Raw genomic sequence first — 19266 nt, forward strand, 5'->3', positions numbered from 1 at the left:
TTTTCAGAAATACCAATTTATAAGTTTCAATAAGTTTGGGAGACACACATCTAGCTGTGAGAAGCTGAGTAAAGGTAACTTCGGGGAGAAACCATCCTAGAAGCAAAAAATAAATCCCCCTAATACTGCTATTTACGGAAAAGCTAGTAGATTTTTTTAAACAATGTGATGTTGCCACGGATATAGAAAAAATCTTAATGTTAATTTAATTTGTTATTCAAGCCAAATGCAATTGCAGTAACTTTTGATAATTTTTTGGATGTACAAATTACTTACTTAGGAATAAAACTCCTTTAAACTAAAACTTTCGGAGAAGAAAAGTTATACTAAAAATTTCTGAAAATATTTTGGAATAATTTACTATGGTGTGGCATTGAATACCCCTATGAGAATTTTCACTATTTTGTGATAAATTCTAAACCTCCAAATAACCTACATATAATTCATATAGATCATACACATGACATACTCCCTGAACTAACACGCATGTTTAAAAAGTCAGTACCAAAGCAACATAGGCATTAGAGACTCGGTGAACTATCATTAATAAAGAATCCATAGGAAAGCAGTTAGCGCACACAGAAAAATATCATGCCTATTAAATCTGCCGTGACATCGTTCAGAGTTATTCCCCTAACACGATTTTCATTGATGAAACCGGGAGCAGGGCATTTGGATATCATTCGTTCTCTCACATCAGATGAGTCGGTTTCGCACTCTTCTGCAACTGAGCGCCTCGTGTGGAGAGCGAGACGACGCAGAGGTTCGCGGCTGTGCAGCAGGCACCGAGTAAGGGCAGAGCGTAGAGAGATATACTGACATTAGGCATCAAAACAGGTCTAAGAGCAAGTACAATAGAGTCCAGTCAGCTGACTATAAGATATTAAATAATATATTTTAGATGAGTTGGAGGAGAGAGAAGAGGAGAGAGAAGGGAGGTGAAGCTACTTATCGCGATAGCAAACTTCTGACGCGTCTTCCTAGACACCTTGTGAGAGTGAAAGGTGGGCCATATATTAGTAAAGTACTACATTCTTATAGCCAACTATTGTACATGTTAGCTATATGATGACTACAAATGATATGACATCTTGTTATAGCGGCTATACTATTGGAATTGCTCTAATGAGTCAGACCATTTTCACAACAACTCACATGAATGCCTAATCCCCATCGTCTCTTCAAGTAGTGTTCCTTCCACGAGGCCATGGCCGAGGAAGCTGATTGACTGCTTCTACTTCCCTGCTTTCACCAGCCTAGCAACGCCTGTCACTCCCGATTTCTCCATCTCGTGTCATGTCCGGCGGTGGTTGCAGTCCAGGCCCGAGATCTTCATACCGGTGGCGGCAGTCAAGCGGCCAGCACCCTTAAATACCCGCAGGGGCGACGACAGTATGCAAGCAGCTCCATGTGTCCGAGGCGGCAGTCTGGCGAGCAGCTCCGCATGATATTGATGTCGGACGCTCGACTTCGCGTGCGGCACGGCGGGAGTCGGGCGGCCAGCTCAGTATCATAGGGCCGCCGGCAATCAGTCATCTAAATCATCGGGTGGCGGTAGGCCGGATTCCCCTTGTGGCCGGCAAGTCATCGTGAGCTGGAGCCGGACTCCAATGCCAAGGACGCCCGACGCCCGGGTGCGGCGTCCACACGGTTGGCGCCCGCCAGCGCGCCTCATGGGGGGCCCTCCCGCGTCAGAGGAGGCTCAGCAGCGATGAATACTTCTGAAAAGAGGTTCTTGCCCAGGACGATTTGGAGACGGGCGGCGCTAGGTTCTCGGCAGCGGAGGCCTCTCGCCCTGGAAGAGTTGGGATGGACGGAGGCGAGTCTTCGGCGGCGGAAGGGAGAGAAACAGAGGGGATAACAGAGAGAGAAAGAGCCGCTCGACCGGAATATTTGGATCGGAACAAAACGCTTTGTTGACTAAGGGGTGGCAATTGTTGTAAATTCGACAGAAGGATTTTTTTTTTTTTGGAGTAAACCGTGAGCTTTATTAATCACAAAACACAAAGTTACAATCAGCCTCAAGGCTTTGAACTAAAAAGGAAGGACACTCCCCCAGCCATTCGTGTGACACCACGTTGTTGCAAGCATATTTAGCACACAAGTGGGCCACACTATTGGCTGAACGGCGTCTAAAACACAAGCTAAAAAACTGAAAAAACACACTCAGCTCACGGATATCATCTAAGATAGGAGAGATAACTGATCGATCTCTCCGGCCTACGCCCCGGATACGGACGAGCTCGGAACAGTCGACCTCAAAAATGACCCGAGGGTAATTATGCTCCCTCGCAAAAACCACGGCGTCTCGGAGGGCAAGGGCTTCGATCGTGAGAGGATCCGACATAGCTGGGTAGACCTTACACCAAGCTCCTTTGAAACCCCCATTGTCTCTAGCAATCCCGCCTCCTCCTCGCTACTCCTTCGGCAACCGCAACCGCCCCATCCGAGTTCATCTTGATAACTCCTTCCGGCGGCCTCTCGCCATCTACACTCCGGCCTCCTTGGCAACGGACGCCGCCGAGGCGGCGGAATATCAAGGGACGAAGAGTATCCCTAACAAAACCAATAGTAGAAACCGGGTTATACCCCTTCTCACCATGGGTCCATTTGTTCCGTGAGTCCCGGATCGAATACATAATAGTGATGATCTTCGGTCTGTCCTCCTTTGAGATAAGGCCGTCACGGATAATGTCCTTAGTCCATGTATCCCGATGGAGGCGAGGGAGTTTAAGATTCGAATCTCCTTTGCCGCCTCCCGTAACGGTTTTGCATGTGAGCATTCGATCAAAGCGTGCTTCACATCTTCAATGGTTGATTTGCGGATCCCACGGATACTTTCCTCTTTGATATGGCGCCGGGAGAGAGTCGCATAATCGGGCATAAAACCTTTTAAAACCCTCCACCAAAAAGTACGAACTTTGGGAACCACGTTAATCTTCCACAACTTTTTCCACAATCCTTCATCGCCCATAGACGAGGATACCGCATCCGACCCCTGAGCTACCTCATGGCCATCATTCAGAACCAGTGCTCGGTAGGCCGAGCGGACCGAGTACTCCCCTGATTTTTCCTTGGCCCAGGCTAGTACATCCTCGCTCACTCGCATACTAAGAGGAATTTGCAAGATTGTCTCAGCATCAGGAGCAAAGAAAATTGACCGGACCTTCCCAACATCCCAGCAGTGATCATTTGTGAGCAGTTCATTCACTGTCTCAACATCAGTATCGATTAAACGTCCCATTGGACGCATTGTTCTCGAGCTCGGGATCCAACTTGTCATTCCAAATAGACACCGAATCACCGAGCACCAATACGCTTCACCAAACCCTTCTCCAGGTGCCTTGCGCCCCGCCAAGATCGCACGCCAAGTTACGGGACGCAGCACGCGGAGCGATGGCCTCCATAAACCCTCGGTCGGGGTAGTAACGTCCCTTAAGGACACGGGCGCAAAGAGAGTTTGGAGAGGTAAGGAGCCTCCATCCTTGCTTACCCGACGAGCGCCAAATTGAACGCATGCACGTCCCTAAAACCCATGCCGCCATTTCCTTTAGGAATCGCCAGCTTCTCCCACGTCGTCCAATGCAAGGATCGCTTGTCAAGGTTCCCACTCCACCAGAACCGTGCCATAAGAGACACAAGCTTCTTGCATGACCCCTTGGATAACTCAAAACAGCTCATGCTGTAAGTAGTTTTTGCCTGGATAACTGACTTCAATAATGTCTCTTTCGCCGGATAAGAGAGAAGTCTCTCCGCCCATCCATTCATCTGTCCCTTTGCACTATCGGTAATGTACTCAAAGGCATCATTTGTTAACCTCCCGACGGCTGTTGGAAGTCCCAAGTACTTCTCACGTAAAGCTTCTATCGAAATATCCAGCACTTGTTTGACTTCTCGTTCTCACAATATCGGATGTACAAGGGCTGAAGTAGATAGAACTTTTGTTTCTGTTAACCTGCTGCCCCGAGGCCTGATTATATATATATTGAGGATTTCATTCAGCCTGGTCGCACTGTCCACATTAGCATTGATGAAAATCAAACTATCATCAGCGAATAACAGATGGGTGATCCATGGAGCCCTATTACACACTCGCATGCCCCTGTCAATATAGCCATTGTTGTAGAAGTTCAGCAATGCCGACGAGTCCCTCTCCACATAGAAGAAAGAGATATGGTGACATTGGGTCACCTCGCCGCAATCCTCTTGAAGGGTTAAAGGGATCTAGCAGATTTCCATTAACCTTAACCGAGAATTGCACGGACCGCACACATTGCATAACAAGCCCGATTATCCGAGGAGGAAAACCCAGCTTTTGCATAATTGCTTGGAGGAAGGGCCATTCTACACGGTCATACGCCTTCATCATATCAAGTTTCACCGCGCACAAACCTTTCTTCCCTTTCTTTTTCCTCTTCATAGAGTGGATACACTCAAACGCCACAAGGGCATTATCTGTAATCAAACGCCCAGGAACAAAGGCGCTCTGTTCCACGCTTATCACCTCCTCCATCACCGGTCTCATGCGATTTGCAATTGTCTTTGCACAAATCTTATACAACACAGTACACAAAGAGATCGGCCGAAATTGAGCGATGGACTGGGGATTCCTTACCTTAGGAATAAGGACAATCGCGGTGTTGTTAAGCATAGCAGGTAAGTCCCCTCCATTCAAAAAACCCAAAGCTGCAGCCACTAGGTCGGCGTGCAAGAGATCCCAATGGCGCCGAAAGAAGCCTCGCTGTGAATCCATCCACTCCCGGCGCCTTCGACGGGTGCATTTGGAACAATGCTAGTTTCACTTCCTCCTCAGTATAATCCTTATCAAGGTTCATTTGCATGTCATCCGACACCTTAGCCGGCACAAGATTCAACAAGTCCGTCATTACAGGAGGGCCCTGAGACGTATACGCGCTGTTGGTAGAAGGACCGTATTTCCGCATTTACCTCTTCTCGGCTCTTCACACCTTGTACCATCTTCCCTTTGGAGACTAGTGATCGTATTTGCCCTTTTCCTTCTAGCAACTCTGTGCATGAAAGAAAGCTGTGTTCCGATCCCCCGCTCTCAACCAATTTACTCGGGCTCTTTGTTTAACCCGATTTCTTCTTGGTACGTAACTTCACTAATATGCTGCATAATCTTCCGTTCTTCATACGATGGTCCTCGACCCATAGATTGTCTTCCGATACGATCAAGCTCCCTCCTCAAGTTTGACGAGTTTCTTCTTAAAATTTCCGAAAGTAGTCGATCCCCACCGATCTAGACCTGTTTGCATGAAACTCAAAGAGGACATCAGACCCGAGAGACCCTGCCCACGCTGAGCTCCTTGCCAAAGATCCTTAACTACTTTACTATAATCCCCATGAGACTGCCATACGTTTTCATAACGAAAAGGTCTTGCACCTCTTCTCCTCTTCTGTGCTTGATGTGTGCTAAGCTCGGCCACTAAGAGACAGTGATCCGACTCCACCATATCCACATGACGAATCTTGATAACCGGGAATAACTGCAATAAGGTTATGTCCCCAAAGGCTCTATCAATCCTCGCCTTCACATTAGCTAAGCCAGCCTGACGATTATCCCAGGTATAAGGGGCCCCTGAGAAGCCCAGGTCTAGCAGCTCACACTCCTCTGTAGCTTCACGGAAAGCTCGCATCTGCCACTCCTCCCTTGCATGCTCACTAAAATGCTCCGTCCCGTACATGGTCTCATTAAAGTCTCCCATGCATAGCCACGGCATTTTACGTAGTGAGAAAAGACGCCGGAGTAGCGTCCAGCTCAGGTGTCTCTTCTCCCGTCTCGATTCACCATAAAATCCTGTGAAACGCCACGGAGAACCGCTTCCATCTTTGGAACTAATCACCGCATCAATATGATGAGCATTGAAACTCTTGATATCTACAGACACTTCAGCGGACCAGAACAAACCTATTCCGCCGCTAAGGCCCTCACTTGCTACTGCAAATGCACCAGCGAAACCAAGTGCTCCTGCCAGTTTCTCAACCCTCTTCCCTTCGATCTTTGTTTCCATCACGAAGAGCAGGGTGGGGTCCATACACTTCGTAAAACTACGAAGCTCACGAACCACCGAGTGATTCCCCATCCCCCGGCAGTTCAAACTGAAGCACGTCATTGATCCCGGCGCGGCTGAGCCCCAGCCGACGCCGATAAAATTGAAGCCTCATTTGAGGGTGACACTTTCTTCTTCTTTGGATCAGGTGACGCTTTTTCGCATTTGGTGGTGGTTCTGGCCTGGTCTCTCTTTTATTGTTGCCACCGACCCATCAAAAACCACCATGGCCTTTGTCAAATCCATTGAGCCTGACTTATCAGTCTCCACGGCCGACATGTTTAACTTACGGTACACCTGCCTTGTTTGTCCTCCACGATTGTCTTTGGCCCCGCTTCCTCCTCCCTGGCCAGCCGTCTGGAAGTTTCCAGACTTAGCCCCCTGCTCCCCACTCTGGTCCGAAAACGGATTGTGTGAACCGGCAGAGTTTGGAAAACCTTGAGCACCTCCTCCTCCCTTCTGGCCAAAACCCGACTTCTTCCGGTCCTCAACCACACGAAGCCTTGCATTATAAGGCCACTCGCCATTGTCATCTTTCTCCGCTGGAGTTGGACACCGCAACGCTGAATGTCCAAGCGGACCACAAGAGAAACAGAAATAGGGTAATTGTTCATATTGGACTTCATACCAATCACACGCTTCTCGTAGAGTAGAATCCAGAAGCAATCCATCTACGAAGCGGTTCTTTTACGTTTATGAACACCCTCGCCCTCAAGAAACCACCGAACTTATTTCTAGTGTCTATATCCACTACCTCATCTCCAATGTCACTTGCTATCTTTGTTCCCCGAATTTATTGACCATATTCAGCGGAAGATCGATCACACGTACCCATAACGGCAGCCTATCGAAGTTCAGCTCGGATGGGCGCCGCCAACTTTGATAATTCTCGAGCAGACACAGCATGTTTGTTGACGGTCCAAGGAGATCTCTCCCGGACCCGCTCCCTATCTCTCTCGAAGCCAACTCAGCAATGAACGGATTCGGGCCGCCATCCGTGAAGATCGGGCCCTTAGGATTTCCCCAAGCGGGACGGAGTGCCGCCGAGATAGTTTGGATATGAATGACTTTTGGATCGGGAACCAAGATCCTCCCGGCAAGCGCCCAAGATGGGCTACCTCCTTCCTCTCGATCATCGATACGGACCTTCCGTGATTCCGCCGCCGACGGTTTCGGACGACCCACCATCTCCTCGATGGTTTCCGATCGGCCCCCCGTTTCCGGTGGTCTCGATCCCCTCGCCTCCGAAGAGGCTGCTTCACTTGCCGCCATGACCAGAACGTCCCAAAACCCCTAGATCGGAAAGACTCCACCAAGAGCGGGCAGAGGCGCAAGGGCCTCCCCTTGATCGCTCCGAGTTTTGTCAGGCCGATACCACGGGAGATCACCGTTCGTACCAGCGCAGACGTCGCTGGTGTCGATGGAAGCCTACCCCTGCGCCCCGGCGAGAGATCACCGAGCGCCGCTGCCTTCACTGGAAAACCCTAATCGCCTACAGGAGACGAAGCGTTTTTTCCGGAAGTTAATAAGTAACAATTCGACAGAAGGATATGGGCAGTAAAAAACGGACGAAATTTTTGGGGAGAAACCTTCCTTCCTTTATTAGTAGGTATCTTTACTATTAAAAATGGGAGTTAGTCGTTTGACACTCAACGCACTTTGGTGATCGTCATTCAAAGCATCGTATCCGTCTAATCTAATCCTACGGTCTTCGGTCTCCGTTTGACATCCAATCCCGCAACAATCATGGAAACAATCGATCACGCTACGAATTAATAAGGAAACAATCTGACAGCCTTCTTTAACGCTCATGCCATCAATCAATCACGATACAAATAATTAGGAAACAAAATCAGAGGCATTTCCTTACTTGGTTTCCTTAGGAATTTATTACCTAAAATTAGGAACGTTGTATTCTTTATCTTTACTATTATATGTGAGTCCGTACGTCCTCAAAAATGTTTGATGTCAAAGATTGGAATCATCCAGGCCGTCCATTTGCTCACAAATAAACAATCAACACCGTACCACAAGATCTGACATATAAGGAAGTAAACCACCAGCCTGACAGATAAGGAAGTAACAGAAAAAAGAAGTAAATAGGGAATTTAATTACGGTTTGCCGTAATCAAGGAAAGCAATAGTCACAATCACCCAGATGCCACACTACATGGAAAACAATCAATATATTTACCATGCACGAACCTGCCTCGATCAGGACGAAATTAACCCACGGTTGACATATATGTGCATCCACATCTTCTCTCCCAGCTCCTCGTCGCCAGCCACACCGCGCTATGCCATCGGTGATCCCCTGCGCTGCCGCTACGGGCCATGAGCTGTCCTTCCACTGTGTCGCCTCCGGCCTCGTGCTGGTCGCCTGGTCGGCCATAACCCGGACAAGCTCGCCGCCGTCTACGAGAAGAGATCAGGGCAAGGATCCTAGACCGACGTCCGCACTTCCGTGCTTGACTTCCCAGTGAGGGGCTTGCCGTCGGGCTGGAGGCACTAAGGAGAGCATCCGAGGACTCGATGGTTGCTTGCTCGTCAGCAACGCCGACGAGGTGGACGATGTGCCTGATCCGGGTCACACACGCGCCGGGCATAGTCGACGGGAAGTGCACCGTCATCGTCAGCATCTTCTCAGGTGCATGCATACCATTATTTGAGGAATATAATCCATGATGATACAAGTATATATATCATATGTGTGGAGCGGAATGTATTGCTCTAAATGTGTACGCAAGCCTGGAGGATTTGGCCTCACGATATGAGTATATGGAACGGATGGATCTTCTGTTATTAGTGTGCATTTTTTCTGGAAACCAAATGTGAAATGAAGCAATTGTTTGGTTCCTACAAACCTGGACTTCAGCTGTAGAAAATGTAAAAAGATGTCTAATATAATCTAAATAACGGCATGGATGGAGACTTTATCTACTCAAGTATAGTGCAATATGTTCTTTTTTTTGCGAAGATACTGCAATACTTCCTATCGTTTTTTATCTGTCAAACATCAATGTATTTTAAATTTAGTTGTGTGCTTCAACCCTTGACAAATGTCGAGTATCAATAGTTGATTTGAATGCTTATGTAGGATGCTGAAGCACAAATATAATCAAATGAAGCTAACCGGTAACATGTTGAAGTCCCTGAAGGTTGGTACATGAATATTAAGGATTAGATTAATTAGATGCTGAAACCTTGTAGAATAACCTCCAATTACATAATATCTACTGCCTTTACACCCATTCAAACATTTGTTTCTATGGCCTAACACTATCATATTTGTTTTTTATCTTTTTATATATACTTCATTAGTATTAATATTCATGTGTCTATTCTCTTGCTAAATTGGTAATTTATATCGTCTTAGAAAACTCAAATATCATACTCTCAGAATATTCTTGCGGAAATACATCAAGTTTTCCATCACTTGTTTTTACCACTAGGCTTTCAGTTAGACATTAATCAGTTTTTTCGGTAAGCAGCCTCCTCGACAAGGAACCGACAGACTCATAGTAGTCGCTCCAGGGGTGTTTAACATAGCTCGAGGTTGGGCGTTGACAATCCTATGTCTCTAGGAGTGGTGTTTAAAGCTTTTTTCTAGGCCTCGCTTTTTACCTTCACCATTAGCATCTCTCTGGAAGGGATCCTATGGCTATGTGTTGCAAGAAGGTGGGGTCCGGTGGTTTTTGGCATGCTTCCTAGGCATAGCTAACTTGAATAGGACTGGATGTTGAATTTGTGTCATTCTAGAAGTTAGCTTGATATGTGTTGGGCAGGTTACTAACAGGGATTTGTGATACAAAACTGCAAGTTGTGGTCCTTGTAGAACATCCATGGTCAAGATACCGTGTTGAGAAAAATTGGTGGGATGTTCAGCATTTTTTCATCTTTCTTTTGTGCTAATGTATTTCGTGGAGGACACAACTTCCAAAATATTTTAGGAATTTTTTATACTTTGTTCTTCTATTGTTATTTATCTTTCTCCTCAATGATCTATTATGTTGTGTTGTAATCCTTCCATTTCTAAATAAATTAATCTTTAATTCAGTTGTTGTATTTTCATGTTGCATGTGTATCTGTGCTATAGTGGGGGAGGAGCTAAATATATTACTTCTGGAGTTTGATTAGAAATAATCATGTGTGTGTGTTTCATTATTCAAAAACCAATGTTCGAATTTGTTGAAAAGTGCTAGCTTGCATATAGATTATTGTTTTAAAATTATTTTGACACCATAGGAGGGGTGCACATCACCATCTATCCTAAGACACTTTATCAATAAAGATCTAGCTGAATGTTTGTGATGGAGTAAAATGAATTTGTGTTGTTAGCTTTGGTAGATCATTGAGTGTTCCTTGGTCAGCACCATCTTATTTGGAAACCCAGTCATGATGCTTTTGGTTAATACTCCCTCTGTTTCATTCTATAGTGCCTATAGTTTTCTTGCACGGAAATTAGCGTAAGAGTATTTTTTACACAAGACCCCTAGCTGAACGATTTGAGATCAACGTAACATTTGGAAAATCCATATCTTCCTAACTTACCATAACAAATTTGGGAGCTGAACGATTTGGGAGCGGAACAGAGAAGGGGTAATTGAAAAAAAGCTAAGCTACAACCTTATATTCTGAAACAAATGCCAAAAATCTATAGGCACTATAGAAAGAAACGGAGGGAGTAATAATTTTCAGTATAAAATGCTTAGTTGTTAGTGTGGATGTTTACATACTAATGAGATCTCAGTATCACGTTGATGAAAAAGGAAGAAAAAAGGGGAAGTGTTTTTTTTTCATTGCTTGGATGTGTAATCACACAAATAATTATAGACCATTAGTATCTGGTTGGAAGAAACACCCGCTTGAAATGTTCTGCAGATGTAAAGAAGCATATGTTATTCCTTATCTTTTGTTTTGCAGAAGTATAATTAGTGTCTGGGAGTGATGGTCTCGCCAGGATGTAGTAAATTGCAGTTGCCAGTCGAAGACCTTACATCGTTTCTTCTTTACTTTGACCGCCAAATTTAGGTAAACCTTTACACCTGTTCTATGATCTCCATCCTTCTTCATCCATGTGTGGACTCAATTGGTGGGAAGGCTGGTCTTAAAATTTTGTCTAGCACAATTGGACGAGATGATGAATGGTAATTCGGCAACTAAGGGCTGCTGCCCGGGCAACAAAATCATTACCAAAATGATGGCCGGATACTGTACAAAGAGTGAACATTGAGAAAATGACACTTTTTTAAACTTCAACATAAAAAAGATTCAATTTGAAAAGGATTCTAGAAATAGCCTCTTTGCATAAGACCCCAAGCTAAGGCACCATGCTACATAGCATGACACCCCGAGTAGGACGTCATGATATATATAGCATGGCTAATAGGTTGAGGTCACGGTCGTGCCATACATCACGGCGCCCTAGGCCATGACCGGCATGTTAACTAGCATGGCACCTCTGCCCTGGGCTTCATGAAAAGAGGCCATTTTTATAAATAGTTTTTAGATCCAGTTCACATTGGGATGAAGTATTCACGTACAAAGATATGTTAACATAAGGAGAGGAATTGGAGTATGTGCAATGGTTATATAAGAGAAAGGGAGCAAACCATTTGATTTATGTTGATCCTGAGGAAGGGTGCATGGTGATTGTAAGAGGGGTGGAAGTTGAGAATAATTCACACAAATTCTATTATAATTTCGCTTATCTTTAAAAAAAAATTCCGTAGCAACGCACGGGCATTCAACTAGTAGATATAGATAACCAGATCCGCGTTTGTTAACATTACGGTCAATCTGGGGAGTCCTGCAATATGTACATCACACTAGCTTTTGTCACGTGTAAAGTTTTGTTTATTTCTCTAGTATTTTCAAGGTACCTATGTCCACAAAAGCATGACCCGGGTCGAGTACATTCTCGAGTGCTACAAAACCTTAAGTCGAGTATTTCCTCAAGTGCTACAAAATATGAGTCAAATAGTTCCCCTACTGCTGCAACAACTTAAGTCTATGCCAGCTACAAGTACCCGACTCGCGGGCTACTCCCATCCGAAGGGCTCTTCGCGCACCCGATAGAAAGAAAAAATTTGAGAAAGAATCAGGCAAAAAAAGATACATAAGAAATAACTTTGTTGAACGAACCCGAACATAATCTCGGGTGCTACTCCCATCGGGAGTGAGGATTGTGCACCCGAAGAAAATGCCAAACATCATACAAGTAGGAACTCGACAACTTCAACTATTGCGTCATCCAAACAAGGCAGTCGATATAAACTTTGAATTCTCAGACCGCGTCCGCCGTGATAATATGTCTGAATGCCGCGTTCATAACATCAAGATAAGATCCCAGTATCCGTTGGGAGTGAGGACTGCGCACCCGAAGAAAATGCCAAACATCGGACAAGCAGGAACCCGACAACTTTAGCTATTGCGTCATCCAAACAAGGCAATCGATATAAACTTTGAATTCTCAGACCGCGTCCGCCGTGATAACATGTCTGAATGCCGCGTTCATAACAAGAATATAAGATCCCGGTATCTGTCCTGTGAGGTCTGGGAATCACAAAAGCTACGCTTTGCTGGGAAATTTCCATATCTAGGATATGATAAAAAAATCCAGATGAACACGTTGGTACCAGAAATACAGAACTGGAATTCATAATTCGATAAGACTTCCGTGGCACGAGCTGAATTACGCCAGCATATGCCAGATTCGAGTTCGGGGACTTGAGTTTGAGTAGGTCCACGATATTTTTGCCCAAGAGCAATTAACTAGTTCCGGATCCGTCGGATGCACGAGACTCATTATACCAATATCCCCATGGCAAAAATTATTTCGGTTTCTTCTTGCGGGTGAATGAATCAAGGTTTGGAGACTCAACCTGAGTCTGCGACTCGTGTAGAGCCGGGAGATACTGTCATGGGCATACCCTTTCGGATACCCACTATTACTATACATGATTTGGCCCATTATGGATGGCCCAACACGACCGCTAAAAAAGCTAGACTTGCACGTCATAGCGACTTGGAGTACAAGAAAGAAGACTCTAGAATAACACTTGTAAACGCTAGCCTAGTTGCATATATAAAGCTGGGAGGGACACCCTTTAGAGGGGTATCATCATATTAGAAAAATACAACTCCAGCTGTGACGGCTCCATGTAACACAATTATGATCATATATTGGATTGCTAGCAGGATGTAGCGATCCTTCACCGAGGCGACGTGAATCTAGATACATCGTGTGCCACTCTCTCACCTGGATTCTCCTATGCCGCCTTCTTCCCCCAAAACGCAAGTCCGTAATCTATGGACACTACCAAGGTCACTCCTCGGCACTATCAACCCATGAATGATGTCACTAAGCATGTCATCGAATCATGCAACTAACTCATCTGCTCAAACCTTAATACGTTTACCGTTCTCTCTGGTTAGGGTATGTGTCAAACCTTCAAGATCGATATAAAAATACCGAAAGACTAGAAATGAATCTCTACTCCCACACTGCAGAATATCCCATAAGTAATTTATATGCACATAGTGATGCGAGGCTAGGCCTCAGCTCATAGACCGACATGATTACTCACACATGATTATATTAACAATTTTAAATCTAAAAGAGACGAATGATGATTAGTCTTACAATGCCATCAATCGAATGTATCAAGATTACAAGTAGAGGGAGGGGTGATCGAGATGATGATGACTATGAGGCGGTGAAGTCGATGGCGACAGCGAAAGGGCTTCGGTGGAGATTGGATCTGACTATGACGGCGGAATGTGGTGTGTTTACTCGAATGTCCTGGGTGCCTTCTATACTGGGTTTGACGAGGTGAGCCATCGACACGTGGTACGGTCAGGCTGTACTACCGAGGCTGGTCGTACGAGTGATCGTTAAAGCTTTTGTGTATTATATCTATAGACCCTGGTTGAGCTGGTGACATCTCCAGCTCGTAATTCTTCCTTGATTGCTCTTGATTTTCTCCTAAACACTTTCATTTTCGCATAAAAAATAAATAAGGAGAATTGCACATTTTGGCATTGATTAGCACTTATTATTGGGCATAGAAAATAAGCCTCTCCATCCCAATAATATGAATTAAATATCTAGGAAATAGTATATTGGTTTAGAAGGAGGTAATGTGGTCGTTTTAATGAGCAATCATACCTCTCCAGCCCGCCCTCACTAATCTGCCTCAAGTGGTCGCAGTGCGATGACTCGTGCTTTGTGGCCTCCCGAGTCTACGACGGCCGCAATTTATTGGCACGGTGGCCTGCGTGGGAAAAGGCCCGGCCTGGCGGGAGATCGCGCTGGGAAATAGCGGCGAGGACGGAAAAATGCCGCGCGCAAGCAAGAGGGCTTGGCGGGAATCAGCGAGCACATGCTGGAAACAGTGGAGCCGTCGATAAACTGCGATTATCACCATCGGCATCCATTAGCCATTGTTTAGGCAGTTGCGCGAACAGCTGGCCCCACAAATGAGGCGCGTCGTTGAGGGACCTGCCACCTGCAAACGGACATGGCCCGTAGCCTGTGCGTGAGCCGGCACAAACGGACCGATTTGGTGTCCGAAATGCGATGGACTGTGGCCCCAAATATATTAATACATATTTACATAAAAGGATGTCGCAAGTTTATCTAAATTTAGATGTATCTACTATATTAAATTGTGCATAAATATATTTAAATTTAGATAAATTTTCAATACTCTCTATGTCCTTGTATACAAGGCCACAAACTCATGTTCCATGTACCAAGAAGACAAACCCAAGTAATAAGTAACGCGATTAATTATGTGAAAATGCTCTTGTTTTTCGGATTAATTCAGTGTATTCCATTTGGTGTCTGCTTCTCTCATTCACATTAATGAGCATCATCCTAGGAAGTAGAAGTCTAATCAAGTTTTCTTTATTATTGTTAGTGGCTTGTATAAATGAAAATTATATTTTTGATAGTGGTCTTGCATTCAAGAATGGAGGGAGTATCTTTTTATGGATGAAGGAAATAAGTTTAGCGGTCATAGGCTATCCTGCTGAGATGGATCGATGGCTGAGGCGACTCGGTTAGGAAAAATTCAGAGAAACGGCGGTTGAGAAAAGAAAAGCAGACGCACGCGCACACACTAGCAGGGTCCAAACGCCCGAAAAGTGTTCCCCTGGCGGCAAGCCGTCCCGCGTAAATTGACCACCACCACGTAAGCTAATTACTCTGCTCACCAACTGACACAACAAGAGTTAAGCGTTCGTCTGAATCAACATCATCCATCCGATCGCAATCCAACGGCCTGCACCGATCCCCAGCCCATCACGCCATCCACACTGACAGCCCGTCCCCACCTGAGCACTGGCCCCGCGTGTCAGTGGACGGAAGGATCGGCTTCGAAGCTTCCGGTATAAATCCAGAGGGGGAAGAAAAGCTCTCTTGAAGAGAAGAGAACGCACCAACCTTCTTCCTCCACCTCTCCCCGCCCGCCCGCCCGCCATTAATGCCCCCAGCTTCCTCCACCTCCTACTGGGGCAAGTGGTGAAACGGTGCGGAAAAGGTCAGCCTCCCTTCCCGTGATCGGCCGACCAAGAGGACGGATAAAGGCGGAGGAGGAGGAGCTAGCTACTACTCCGTCCCTAGTATATATCGAGCTTCCTCGGACGGGGCGGAAGGGGCGTCAGTTTCAGTCGAGCTCGTCCCGTACCTCCAGCTCGATCGCCTTCAACTCAGGGGGCTCCATCTTCACCTATATCGATCGCCGGCCGCGCGCCATGGGGAACTGCTTCGGGAGCAGGATCAGCTCCGACACCAGCTCCGCCTCCCCTTCTACTTCAGGTACGTACGCCGGCGCAACGCAACCAGCACGCGCGCCTCCTTCTTCCTCCTAGCGCAGCACATGTTCCTGGCACCATTTCCTCGCGTGGTTTTGGATTCTTGCACCACCAAACAAACACCTTTTTCCCGACCCTTCCGTTTCGGATTAGTCGTCTTCATCTCTAAAGTTGTTTCTTCGTCCCCAAGGAGGAAAATTCAGACTTTTCTTTGATTTTTTCACCCGGTTCTTCTTCCCAGTCATAGACTCATAGCATAACCGAATCTTCCTTCGATGTTTGCTCAGGGTGGAGATGGAGGAAGAAGGGCGCCGGTGGCCTGAGCACCTCGAGCAGCCGGGTCTCGTCCTCGCCGTCGACCACGACGGTGCCCCCCACACCCAAGCGGAGCGAGGGCGAGATCCTGCAGTCGGCCAACGTCAAGAGCTTCGCCTTCACGGAGCTGCGCACGGCCACCCGGAACTTCCGCCCCGACAGCGTGCTCGGCGAGGGCGGCTTCGGCTCCGTCTTCAAGGGCTGGGTCGACGAGACCACCTTCGCGCCCGCCAGGCCCGGCACCGGCATGGTCATCGCCGTCAAGAAGCTCAACCAGGAGGGCTTCCAGGGACACCGCGAGTGGCTGGTCAGTGCTCTGCTCTCTACCGTTCTTCTCTGTTCTGCACATGTGTACATTCAGAATCGATCTGTTACTGACTGAATTTTCTGAATCAGTTGTTACTGAGTATGTTCTCCTTTCTTATTCTGTCTCTGAATCTGATGTGCAGGCTGAAGTGAACTATCTAGGGCAATTGTCGCACCCGAACCTCGTGAGGCTCGTCGGGTACTGCCTCGAGGACGAGCAGCGGCTCCTCGTCTACGAGTTCATGCCACGAGGGAGCCTGGAGAACCATCTTTTCAGAAGTAAGTTACCAACCAATGTTCATCTTTCAGTTGATCAGTTAATCCCATTTTATCGAACCACTGAGAATATGATGATGATGTTAACAAGTTTGTCTGAATGATCATGCAGGGGGCTCGTATTTCCAGCCATTGTCATGGAACCTGAGGATGAAGGTCGCGCTCGGGGCGGCCAAGGGCCTCGCCTTCCTCCACAGCGACAAGGCCAAGGTCATCTACCGCGATTTCAAGACGTCCAATGTCCTTCTCGATTCGGTATGTTGCTCTGTTTTTCGCCTTCTAATTTGGTTAACAAGGTAAAATTGTTCAGTCACTTGCTGATGCTAATTAAATTTGTGATCCATGGATGGAATTGCAGAACTACAACGCCAAGCTGTCTGATTTCGGGTTGGCAAAGGATGGGCCGACCGGTGACAAGAGCCATGTCTCCACGAGGGTCATGGGCACACATGGCTATGCTGCCCCTGAATACCTCGCTACAGGTATATATTCAATGAAATCATAACATAGCTCAATCTTTTCCGAATCCATCATAGATACAACATATACTTTGGTACTATTGCTGAAACACTTCCAGTATTGTTATGTTCAAACCTTCGATGTATAGGAGTACCAATTGTTATTAGCATGTGGGAGATGCTAAAAATGTGATCAACTTTTGAGAGTGACAGTTTGCTTCTCAGGGTCCAACTATTGTTATTGGATCACATGAGGTTGCTTCCTACCAATAAAAGTCGCCTACTCCGGTTTGTCAGCTTGTGTGTGTCCATAAGCACCATGAGAAGCAGTAAAGAACACTACTCTTGAGAATTCTTTTGGGTGTTGAGGAGGTCATATTAGTTAGGTAGGTGTGCAGCACATACAGCTGGTCCGGTTTTGTCATGGTTTCAGACCTAACTTGACTGGACCCCTTGAGCACATGTGTGTGCTAGGCCAGATTAACTAATTAGGTATCACCGCCATCTACATACTAAATGTGCAAGCTCTCTTTAGTTTAGAGGAATAGCAGGTGATCACAGATCAGTCTGCAAAAGAATAGATATAATCTTTGGAGCTTAGATAAGTGTGCATGCACTTGTGCCAGCAGGTCAACAATGGCAGTACCACTTGTTCCTCCAGTCTAGTGGTTCCTAGGTAGGCATGAGCTGTGTGGTAATGTAATCACCATATAATATTATCGGTACCATTGCACTACACTAATCCGTTTTGGGTTATATCATAGTAATCTAATTTAGTTTAAGGGAATAGCAGGTGTGGAGTCCATAAAAGATTAAGAGATACAGTACCAGATTGGTGTGTATGGTTGCACTTGTGCCAACAGGTCAACAATGGTGGCATGTACTTGTTCTCCTAGTTTAGTGGTTCCTAGGCAGGGATGAGCTGTTGTGTGTAATCCCCATACAATATATTGTTAGTGATACACTAGACTAATCCATGTTGGGTCTATATCTAATCTTAGTCCGTTTAAGCCGGATCACTGTCTGTTCCTCAGCAGCATCTGCACACACGAAACAGAAATTTGATGCCAATGGAATCTGAAACCACTGCCACTGGATTGGATGAAGTATCTAGTAGGACTAAAATACGTTATTTTCAGAATCGTGTCTGAACCTTCTCTGAATTGCTGGATGTGCAGGGCATCTGACGGCGAAGAGCGACGTGTACAGCTTCGGCGTGGTGCTGCTGGAGATGCTGTCGGGGCGGCGCGCGCTGGACAAGAACCGGCCCTCGGGCGAGCACAACCTGGTGGAATGGGCACGGCCGTACCTGACGAGCAAGCGCCGGATCTTCCGCATCCTCGACGCGCGCCTCGGCGGGCAGTACTCGCTCGCCGGCGCGCAGAAGGCGGCGGCGCTCGCGCTGCGGTGCCTGTCCGGGGACTGCAGGGTCCGGCCCGGGATGGATCAGGTCGTGGCCGCGCTCGAGCAGCTGCAGGACGCCAAGGACGCCGCGGGGTCGGGGGCGGAGCAGGGGAAGGTCGGTGGCGCTAGCGGGTTCGTCAGGATGCGCGGCGTCGTGGGCGGGAGCGGGCGGCAGCAGCGGCCGGAGCCGGCCGCGAGGCGGCATTATCCGAGGGCATCGCCGCTGCCTGAGTGAGCGGCGCGGCGGTGCCATCATCTTGATCGATGGATTGTTGTAAAAATGGCAGGATTATCCTCATGTTAATCTAGTTTCTGAATGTTAATCTAGTGCTTCTTGCTTCTTTGTCTGCCATTTTGGCTTGCTCCTTTAGTTAGCCAGGATGATACGATGATCTATCGGTCGAGCTTTTTTGTTCCGATGAGGCATGTCGTCGTCTAGCCCGCTGAGTTCCCGCCCGCGAGAAATGAGCTGGAAAATAACATGCAAAAATTAGTGGCTTTTTACTTTGAAGGCTGAAGGGATCGATGTGTGGGGAATCAGTGAGCTGAACTTTTACTCTTTTCTCATGATCTTTGATGGCGTGTGCTTGATGGAAGATGTTGGAAAACCCCAAGAG

The 19266-nt window shown here is 46.7% G+C and overlaps 1 protein-coding gene across 1 annotated transcript; it reads left to right on the forward strand.

The window, feature by feature from the left end:
• The first annotated feature begins 15541 nt into the window (after positions 1 to 15541).
• On the forward strand, positions 15542 to 18990 carry LOC124660825 (receptor-like cytoplasmic kinase 176). The gene is made up of 6 exons (XM_047198664.1): positions 15542 to 15894; positions 16178 to 16512; positions 16655 to 16790; positions 16900 to 17042; positions 17146 to 17269; positions 18424 to 18990. Exons 1-6 carry the CDS (start codon positions 15831 to 15833, stop codon positions 18882 to 18884), a joined length of 1263 nt encoding a protein of 420 aa, XP_047054620.1. The 5' UTR covers positions 15542 to 15830; the 3' UTR covers positions 18885 to 18990.
• The last annotated feature ends 276 nt before the right edge of the window (positions 18991 to 19266 follow it).

This window comes from Lolium rigidum, chromosome 6, assembly GCF_022539505.1.
Source record: "Lolium rigidum isolate FL_2022 chromosome 6, APGP_CSIRO_Lrig_0.1, whole genome shotgun sequence".
Lineage (NCBI taxonomy): Eukaryota > Viridiplantae > Streptophyta > Magnoliopsida > Poales > Poaceae > Lolium > Lolium rigidum.

What these genes read in the sequence shown, in the direction of transcription:
- LOC124660825 (XM_047198664.1), top strand. Translation starts at nt 15,831, where the DNA reads ATGGGGAACTGCTTCGGGAGCAGGATCAGCTCCGACACCAGCTCCGCC. An exon ending in CGCCTCCCCTTCTACTTCAG is followed by an intron (nt 15,895 to 16,177) that starts GTACGTACGCCG and finishes ATGTTTGCTCAG; the next exon opens with GGTGGAGATGGAGGAAGAAG. An exon ending in CCCTGAATACCTCGCTACAG is followed by an intron (nt 17,270 to 18,423) that starts GTATATATTCAA and finishes CTGGATGTGCAG; the next exon opens with GGCATCTGACGGCGAAGAGC.